Raw genomic sequence first — 10,488 nt, 5'->3', positions numbered from 1 at the left:
TCCTAGGAATGCTCTTTATCCCCATTATCGGCAGTGTAAGCAGGCTGCTGACAATCAATCAAAACAATTGTTCATCTGGTGAAATGATCTTTTGGCTGACGTAAAAAAAATCATCGTTCTCGACAGCTCAATGTCTTGTGTTGCTGAGAACAATGACAGCTTATTTGCACAGAGATATACCTTTCTGATTGTTCTGTGATCATCATAAGCGTGGAAGGCATGACTGTACAGGCTATTAAATGACCACCGATCAGCAAATAAGTAGCTAATCAGCTGTCATTTAAAACTGCAAGTTGCGTGGTGTAAATACAGCCTTAGGCAGACAAGTCAGTTATTGGGATTGATATGCTGAAATCTGGAAAAATGTGTAAAGATATGAGGGACTTTGATAAGATATTGTGATACACAACTTGGTAAGAAGATTTCCAAAACAACAGGGCTTCAGGTCTTACAGGTGTGTTTATTCTAAGTATGAAGTGGTTAGTACCTACCAAAATTGGAATAACATCGACAACTGGCTCTTGTGCGACCAATGCTCATTGATTTGGGCCAATCTCACAGAACATCTAGTGTAGGACAAATTGCTGAAAGGCACCAGGACATACTGCATCTCAGCTTGCTGTATATAAAGCTGTGTAGTTGGTATGCAATATTAGGTGGCTTAAATATTATTTGGATAGATTGCAGAACTGTTTTGCACATATTCAGTTATTCAGTAACACGTAATTTTTGGTGTTAAATAAATATATACATATATATACAGTACAGACCAAAAGTTTGGACACACCTTCTCATTCAAACAGTTTTCTTTATTTTCAAGACTCTGAAAATTGTACATTCACATTGAGGGCATCAAAACTATGAATAAAAACATGTGGAATGAAATACTTAAAAAAGTGTGAAACAACTGAAAATATGTCTTATATTCTAGGTTCTTCAAAGTAGCCACCTTTTGCTTTCATTACTACTTTGCACACTCTTGGCATTCTCTTGATGAGCTTCAAGAGGTAGTCACCGGAAATGGATTTCCAACAGTCTTGAAGGAGTTCCCAGAGATACTTAGCACTTGTTGGCCCTTTTGCCTTCACTCTCTGGTCCAGCTCACCCCAAGCCATGTCGATTGGGTTCAGGTCTGGTGACTGTGGAGACCTGGTCATCTGGCGTAGCACCCCATCACTCTCCTTCTTAGTCAAATAGCCCTTACACAGCCTGGAGGTGTGTTTGGGGTCATTGTCCTGCTGAAAAATAAATGATGGTCCAACTAATCGCAAACCGGATTGAATAGCATGCCGCTGCAAAATGCTGTGGTGGGCATGCTGGTTTTGTATGTCTTCAATTTTGAATAAATCCCCAACAGTGTCACCAGCTAATCAACCCCACACCATCACACCTCCTCCATGCTTCACGGTGGGAACCAGCCATGTAGAGTCCATCCGCTCACCTTTTCTACAAAGACACGGTGGTTGGATCCAAAGATCTCAAATTTGAACTCATCAGACCAAAGCACAGATTTCCACTGGTCTAATGTCCATATCTTGTGTTCTTTAGCCCAAAAAAGGTTTTTCTGCTTGTTGCCTGTCCTTAGCAGTGGTTTCCTAGCAGCTATTTTACCATGAAGGCCTGCTGCACAAAGTCTCCTCTTAACAGTTGTTCTAGAGAGGAGAAGGTATGTCCAAACTTTTGGTCTGTACTGTGTATGTGTATATATATATATATATATATATATATATATATATATATATATATATATATATATATATATATATATATACACACAGTATAAAGCATGACAATCATAGTAAAATGAGGGATTGTATTTGTGCAAAAAGTACATGTGCAAACCAGCTCAGTCCTGTCCAATGTGGTAGGACAATGATCTGAAGAAAGAACAACAATCTGAAATAAGTCAGAAGCTTTCAGACGTATTCCGGATACAAAACATGGATAAGCTTAATTCCAACATGGTGAGAAATGACATTCCTGGTAATTCTAAAAATATATTTTTCCTACGCGCTTCAGACTAAAACTTAGTCTTTATTAATTAAAGCACTTGGTTATATTCTGGAATGAGAAGGAAAAAAATAATTATTGGATGTAATGGGAATGTCATTTTTTACCATATTGGTATAAAACTATTGTATTTGTTCAACTGCCAATGTACAAAATTGATTCAAATATCTTTTAATGAATGCCATAGAAAGATGAACATTTCTAAGTGTTAAATATAGGTAGTATTACATTCATATGTAAATGTAAACTATGTTCAGATGCTTTTTATGGAAATATTGCAATGGAAAAGCTAGAATACTATCAAATGTTAAAAAGAACAGTGGATACCAAGTAATAGCTGGGATTTGGGGATTTCTAGCTCTACAACCATTACATTGAATACAACTGGGTTGTCTATTGTAAATTGTAATGATCACTCATGCAACCCAAAGTACTGTAATCCTTCAGTATGCAATTTGTATATAGTGTTGATACTCTTGAGCTATTGCCACAATATTTTTGTAAGTTTATCAGTCTTCATCTTCACTAGTCATGTTCGTCTTTCTCTTTTTAGAATCTGATGAACAATGTAAATCAAGTGTCCTCTTTCCAATCTCTCCTGTAGGAAGATTCTCAGGGGGTTGGTAACCATCTTCTTGTGGATCCAAGGGATACTTAGACAGTAGTATATAAATGGAAGGACAATTTTTGTAAACTGTTATACATGGGACTGGGTTCTTAATGACTGGTCCCTTCTGCTCCCATTCTTCCTGCAAAGTTTTGTACTGTATCTTGGTGATTTGATGTAGACCACCAACTTGCCTCTTCAATATTTCCGCACAGGTAATGGCTTTAGTAACAGCTTGACCATAGGCTCCAAAGATAATCTGCCCAGTTCCCTCTGATGCCATATATGATATTGCATATCCAACTAAATTACGTATTTTACTGCCCTCTTTCACTCTCATCTGTGCCACATGTGGATGAAGGTCCTTGAATGGTAGAGATCCCCCTTCATCTTCCACAATAACTTTCACCCGACGTAAGTTTTCCATTCTGAACAAAGAGACAGAATATAATTTGTAAGTCCTTTCCGGACACAGAATGAAATGAACTACAGTAGAAATAATTTATTTTAAAACAAAGAGGTCACCTTTTGACTGAATACCTCAGCTGGAAGATGAATGACAGCGGCTAAGAAATCTCGGTGGGAATCTGAAGTCTCTCTGCTAATGACAACACATGAATGCTAAACAAATGTGTGTCTAATACTCAAAGAGACAACACGCCAAGTGTCCAGCCAAGAAAAGATGATAGTTCTTGAGAACATGCAAAATCAAGGCAACTTGCTACTGTATAGTGTTAATAATGATTAACATGGAAATACGACTCAGGGTGAATATATGGATTTCTCTGCTCATTACCACCAAAGTAATATTTTCTATCATCCTGCATTGTTGTCTAACGTGAAGATGATCTAATTGTGTAAAAAATGAAAAGGGTATGGCAAAATAAATATGTGATATGGTGGTGTTTTTGTTAAGACTGGATTTTAGTACTTAGCATTAACAAATATATAGAGAGATGCAAAATGCGTGTCCGGTGTCTGTTCCTCCAGTACATCTGCTTGATATCTTTTTATATATCTATTTCTAGTACTTTACTAGCTCAACATTATTTATTTCTTTTTCTATTTTTAACTGTGTAGGTATCAACTATTTTTGCGGATAATGAATATACATTGTTTGTTTTGTCTTCCAGATAGCATTTTCTTTTATATTTTTTCTCCTATTTATTTAGCTCCTTTTTATCAGTGCTTTTTTCGTGTCTTTAGTTTAGTAAATAAAGAGGAGCATATTTGTCCTGCATTTCCCTCTATATATGTGTCTTCAGTATCCAATCCAACGCACATAGAATCAATAATTGTGGAGCATCTCTTATAGGTGTTTAGGTAATATTACTGTAAGACCTATACAATTTAGGGGCTATCTGTGGTTAGTGGTTGCTGGCTCAATGGGTAATGCAGTTAGCTTGCAGCACTGGGGTCCTGAGTTTGAATCTCACCAGGATAGAGCCAACATGGTGCAACTGTGCGATGTGGGTTCCTGTGGTTCGGCTTGGCACAAGTGTGTAAATGTGATAACTTGTGCTACATAAACTGGATCATGTTTCCCATTGGAGACATGGGCTGATGTGAGTGCGTTCGCTGTACAAAATATCTACAATGGTTTATAAATAATAAAATAGGCACTTACTGGGTTCTTTTGGCTCCTTATGTTCCTCGAAAAAGATCTCCAAGAATGCGCCTTTGAGTGAATTTCTGGCTATGAGTAGGGACATACGACTTCACAGAAAGTTGCCCGGAGCTGGTCAAGTATTCAGAGCATTCCTGTCTTTTAATTTCTTAACTTCTGCTCTTCATTTATGACTTCTACGTGCACGCTCCTTTTAGCAGTCTCTATTGACTAGCGACTACCGAGCTGAGGGATTTGCAGTGTTTCTGCTATCCTCTAGCATTATCAGCAAATAGGAGGTGTTGAGCTCCTGTCACTTCTCCTTCTGTGCTCCTCGCTCTGTGAACCACACTGCTGTGTCTGATGCACTTAGTCAGAGACCCTCCTCCCTCTCCTCTCCTATACTGCTCTCTACAATAGTAGCTGCGAGGGGAAGAAGCATCAGGGCTGTTACTTCAATTCAACCACTTTGCTAGTGGAATGGAAGAGCATAGAGATTATTATCTTTAATTATACCCCTACTATATAGACAGGCTTAGCCGAGCTGTATAATCATCTTGTCTAAGTTGCATTTCCACTCTTACCTTCTTTTCAGCATTGCTGTCTGCCTGTTTTTTTTATTCTCAAACCTGCCTGTTCTTAAATCCGCTCTTCCATTCCACAGCGAAATGATTCTCCTCTAAAGCCACCTTCTCCCTTGATAAATAGGACTTTCAGTAGTTTTTTGTCTATCTTCTATCTCCCACTGCCTGGGATGCCAACCGTCCAGAAATTACAGGACGGTCCGTAAAAATAAGGCACTTTTATTACCCTGTATGTAAAAAATATAAGGCGTCAATGATATTTTTGAAGCTGAAGAAGCTCATACAGATTATTTTTACTGTAATTATCGTCATTTTACAGATCACAGAGAATGCAGCTGGTGTCTTCATATCAGAATTATGGGCTGTAGACATGTACCGCTTATAATCATAATGATTTGTTAGATTTGTTATGGTTTTCCAAGGTGTTTGGAAAAAATATTGTCCGTCTGTAATTTCTTGGTAAGCTGTCTAGAAAAAGTAAAAAGTCAAGTGGGCAACCCTGTCCACTGTCCAAATCCTTGTGTATATAGTAAGCCCTTCTCATTTGCTTAGCTTTTTCATTGTTATTATAGAAAACACAAAATATTAGAATTTTTGGTTTTCCTCTTTCTTTTTTTGCTTGTCAAGTTAGGCTGTCTTCACACAGCCAACGTCTTGCTTTTCTCTCTTTAGGATCTCCAGAAAGAGACCCCTGGTATATAACTCTCCCACTGTACATACTTATTTTACTAGATGCTTCTGTTCTTAAAGGGAATCAGCCAGCAGGTTTTTGCTACCTCATCTGAAAGCAGCATGATGTAGGCAAAGAGGCCCTGAGTTCAATGATGTATCACTTATATTTCTGTGTGCAGCCAATCTGACACAGTGAAAGATTTTAGATTTTGCTCTGGGAGCTGCCCCCGCCCACATCAGCCTTTCAGTGTACATTTACATAGACAGAAGGTGCTGATCACAGACTGGGGATGACTCAGATTAGAGCTTACTTCAGCTGAGACCCACTAATGATAAAGGGAAGAGGCTTAAAGTCCAGTCACACTAAGCAACTTACCAGCGATCCCAACAACGATAGGGATCGCTGGTAAGTTGCTAGGAGGTTGCTGGTGAGCTGTCACACTGCGACGCTCCAGCGATCCCACCAGCAACCTGACCTGGCAGGGATCGCTGGAGCGTGGCTACACGAGTTGCTGGTGAGCTCACCAGCAACCAGTGACCAGCCCCCAGTCTCCTAGTTACAGCACACATCAGGTTAATTAACCCGATGTGTGCTGCAGCTAAATGTGCACAGAGCAGGGAGCAGCGCACACTGAGCGCTGGCTCCTTGCTCTCCTAGTTACAGCACACATCGGGTTAATTGCCTGATGTGTGCTGCAGCTATCTGTGCACAGAGCAGGAGCCGGCAGCACAGGCAGTGAGAGCGGAGGAGGCTGGTATCAAAGGTAAATATCGGGTAACCAAGGACAGGGCTTCTTGGTTACCCGATGTTTACATTAGTTACCAGCCTCAGCAGAAGCCGGCTCCCTGCTCACTGCACATTAGTTGTTGCTGTCTCGCTGTCACACACAGCGATCTGTGCTTCACAGCAGGACAGCAACAACTAAAAAATGGCCCAGGACATTCAGCAACAACCAACGACCTCACAGCAGGGGCCAGGTTGTTGCTGGATGTCACACACAGCAACATCGCTAGCAACGTCACAAAAGTTGTTCGTTACCAGCGATGTTGCTAGCGATGTTGCTTAGTGTGACGGGGCCTTTAAGCTAACATTTCGGGTCAACAAAAAAAGATTGAGATAACAGATGCAGGGCTGAAGTCTGTGTTTTAACAATGGCAGCATGCTGTCTTCAGGTTTCATTGCAGAAACCTGCTGACAGAGTCCCTTTAATAGTGCAGTCTGCACTATTGCATATTGCAAAAAGGATAGTATCTCTGAGTTATAATGGTATGTCAAACTTTAAATGGTCACTTTATGAGCCTATGGGTATATTTGATGTGCTTTAAGTGGGCAGCTAAACTGAGAGCACCAGATGCTTTACCCATTTATTACCTCGGTCATGTGATATTTTAACCGGGACTGGAGGGTTTCTTAAAATTGCCATGGACAGATGAGGTAACAGGCCACACTGAACTATTAAATAGCATATAGGGCGATTATCTGATTACCTTTTAACCCATAAAAATGGAAGGACAATGTAAAAAATGCACTGTAATAACTAAACAGTTTAGCCAATACATTTTTTTCCCAGAATGTTAAAAGGTTATTTCCACAATATCAATCACATGTCAGAGGCTTAAAATTCTAAAATAAATAAAGTTGTCAAATGCTATCAATTTCCAAAAGTGCTCGCTGCTCTGGCTATCACTCCTTAAAGACCCACATGTCATAGACTTTTGCCTACTTGGTTGCCAAGGTAGTTCTTTCATGACAGTTCACACATGCTCAGTAGATACCTGCTGTTCTTTTATAGTGGACATCTTTATTCTTTGCAGAGAAACAATGCCGATTGCCCAACCTTACTGCACAGGGTAGATATGGGCACCATGCGCCCACTCTTGTCCAAGGAGGAACATCTATCCTCCTCTCCAACTTCGCCACTCGGCTGTGTTTTACATAAATCAAAACTACCAGCCACTAAGCCATCAATTGTTTTTTCTTAAATGCATGGATATTTATGTCCGTATTTGTTAATATATGCTTCCTATCTATAAATACAATGTAAATACAAATGTCCATTTTTAATTTCTGAAAGGAAAACTATGTTGCTCACAGCAACCAATCAGAGCTTAGCTTTAATTTTTAAACAGTTCAAATAAAATATTTTTTTGTAGCCAGGAGAGGTCACAGAGAGAATGGTGTTCTGGAGTGAAATGCTCCTGATTCATTAGAGGCACATGCCTCTAATGCTTTCTCCATTAGTCCCAATGAATATGATTAAATTGAGTTTGGGCATGTGCAGCCCTGCTCAATTCAAGATGAGGTTCTTCATCTCCTGGTTTGCATTTCTCCATCCTTGGGACTAGTTAGTGTCCAACAGACATTCTTTTTTTCTGTCACTTTCCAGATACCTATGAAACAACTAATTGTGAAGGTAGCTTAATTCTATTAATGCAGGTGTAAAGGCACTTTGTATCTTTTGGTGGTTTGTTAAAGATGATCTGTCAAATATTCCTAACATATAAAACAAAAATAGGTAAAAGAAAGAAGACTCTATCATCTTATGAACACATTTGATGTATGCACCAAGAGATTTCCAGGGCCACACAGCAAGTGGGAACCTTAAGCCATTTACACATCTTGATGACTTTGTACCGATATACAGAAGCTAAATTCTGAAAATGTTGTCACTGTCCAAATATTTCTGGATCCAACAATATATGAAGGAGGCCCAAGTATATTAAACTTGACTCAAATACACTTTGAATCTTTTTATTGATAAAGGCCACTTCTTACAGTAACGTAACACTGCATGAATATAGTGTGCACATGACCTTGATGTGTAGACAGGGATGTCTGAAAGTAACAAATCTATTAATGTAGGCCTATTCAGTTGTGGTACTTGAATTGACCACAAATTTATTGACCTGCCAATTATTTATATGGCACGTGTTCCCTATAGCAATTATTGATGGAATAGATTTCCTTCCACTAGAAGTAACTCAATTGCTTTGTTACCATAGATGCAACGATTAACCACATAAACTGAATAAACTGCAGCTCTTTGTCTTAATTATGTTTACGTAAGAAGAGTTTTTACATTTTTATTCTAGTCTCAAACATTCTGAAATAAGAGTGTAACCAATGTAAAACTGATCATTTCAATTTTCTGATGGCTAGTTTTCGTTCTGTACAGTCTCACAAATTTAAAGGGGTTGACAAGGACTATTGTATTTCTTTCTTATGGGGATCAGAACTTACAGACAGGTAGTTGTTAACTACCTGCCTGTTCTGCCCAGCACCAATCTCTGCGTGCGCAGAATGGTCACAAATCGCTCCTGCCGGCGATTCTGCTGCTTCATTTGACCCAACAGAACAGCTTTTCATCTTCCAGTCTGCACTGTTGATGGGGTGTCACTGCTGATGTGATTCTGAATGACAGCCAACTCCCCATAGTTGGCTACCGGTTCCCTGCTGAAAAGTGAAGGCACGTCAACAGAGCAGAGTGAGCAATCAAGCTTCTCTGACGACGTGTCCCCTTTTTTTAATTTTCCTTTTATTCTGTGTCAACGTGCCTTTGAGAAAGGACTTTGTTCGAAAGACCTAAGCGGGGCGGATTGCCTGGCACATATATTTTAATGATTTAATGAATATTTGGATATTTAAGAAGAATGTACTACAGGATTTCTTTCCTTTTTTGTGATCCCTCTGAGCCGGCACAGATTGGTGCACGGCAGAACAGGCAGGTAGTTGGCAACCTGTAAGTTCTTAACCCCAAAATAGAATAAAGTCTTCATTAATGCTTTTGAGAATTTATTGATACCATAATTAAAGGGAAGTTAACATCAGAAATTAAGCTTTTGGTTGGTTTTTTTCAATTTTATTTTTTTTTTCATTTTATGATCTTTATTAAAATATTTTTTTTTTTAAAAAAAAATAAATATATATATGTCGCTGGCGAAAGCACCCAACCCCGTTGGTTGTGCGTCACGGGCAAATCGCTGCCCGTGGCGCACAACATCGCTAGGACCCATCACACGTACTTACCTTCCTAGCGACGTCGCTGTGGCCGGCGAACCGCCTCCTTTCTAAGGGGGAGGTTTGTTCGGCATCACAGCAGCGTCACTAAGCAGCCGCCCAATAGAAGAGGAGAGGCGAAGATGAGCGGCCGGAATATCCCGCCCACCTCCTTCTTCCTCATTGCCGGCAGCCGCAGGTATGATGTTGTTCCTCGTTCCTGCGGTGTCACACATAGGAACGACGAACAACCTGCATCCTGCAACAGCAATAATATTTGGGATTAGAACGTGTCAACGATCAACGATTAGGTAAGTAATTTTGATCGTTAACGGTCGTTCCTGCATTTCACACGCAACGACGTTGCTCACGAGGCCGGATGTGCGTCACGAATTCCGTGACCCCAACGACATCTTGTTAGCGATGTCGTTGCGTGTAAAGCCCCATATATATATATATATATATATATATATATATATATATATATATATATACATATATACAGTACAGACCAAAAGTTTGGACACACCTTCTTTCTAGAACAACTGTTAAGAGAAGACTTTGTGCAGCAGGCCTTCATGGTAAAATAGCTGCTAGGAAACCACTGCTAAGGACAGGGAACAAGCAGAAGAGACTTGTTTGGGCTAAAGAACACAAGGCATGGACATTAGACCAGTGGAAATCTGTGCTTTGGTCTGATGAGTTCAAATTTGAGATCTTTGGATCCAACCATCGTGTCTTTGTAGAAAAGGTGAACAGATGGACTCTACATGGCTGGTTCCCACCGTGAAGCATGGAGGAGGAGGTGTGATGGTGTGGGGGTGCTTTGCTGCTGACACTGTTGGGGATTTATTCAAAATTGAAGGCATACAAAACCAGCATGGCTACCACAGCATCATGCTATTCCATCCGGTTTGCGTTTAGTTGGACCATCATTTTTCAACAGGACAATGACCCCAAACACACCTCCAGGCTGTGTAAGGGCTATTTGACTAAGAAGGAGAGTGATGGG

At 39.9% G+C, this 10,488-nt stretch overlaps 1 protein-coding gene across 2 annotated transcripts; it reads right to left on the bottom strand.

The window, feature by feature from the left end:
* Window positions 1-2,165: 2,165 nt before the first annotated feature.
* On the bottom strand, window positions 2,166-4,565 carry RPP25 (ribonuclease P/MRP subunit p25). Of its 2 annotated transcripts, none has more exons than XM_075342676.1 (2): window positions 4,245-4,565; window positions 2,166-3,045 (listed from the first exon to the last, which is right to left on the bottom strand). In XM_075342676.1, the coding sequence occupies exon 2, from the start codon at window positions 3,042-3,044 to the stop codon at window positions 2,520-2,522; it is 525 nt and encodes a 174-aa protein (XP_075198791.1). In that variant the 5' UTR covers window position 3,045; window positions 4,245-4,565; the 3' UTR covers window positions 2,166-2,519. The 2 variants fall into 2 exon arrangements, with proteins under 2 accessions (XP_075198791.1, XP_075198792.1); XM_075342677.1 differs by lacking the exon at window positions 4,245-4,565 and adding an exon at window positions 3,143-3,218.
* Between the last annotated feature and the right edge of the window lie 5,923 nt (window positions 4,566-10,488).

The sequence above is a fragment of the Anomaloglossus baeobatrachus genome, chromosome 4 (assembly GCF_048569485.1).
Source record: "Anomaloglossus baeobatrachus isolate aAnoBae1 chromosome 4, aAnoBae1.hap1, whole genome shotgun sequence".
Lineage (NCBI taxonomy): Eukaryota > Metazoa > Chordata > Amphibia > Anura > Aromobatidae > Anomaloglossus > Anomaloglossus baeobatrachus.
The sequence above is the reverse complement of the archived record's forward strand: the minus strand, read 5'-3'. Positions and strand labels throughout refer to the sequence as shown.

What these genes read in the sequence shown, in the direction of transcription:
- RPP25 (XM_075342676.1), bottom strand. Translation starts at nt 3,044, where the DNA reads ATGGAAAACTTACGTCGGGTGAAAGTTATTGTGGAAGATGAAGGGGGA.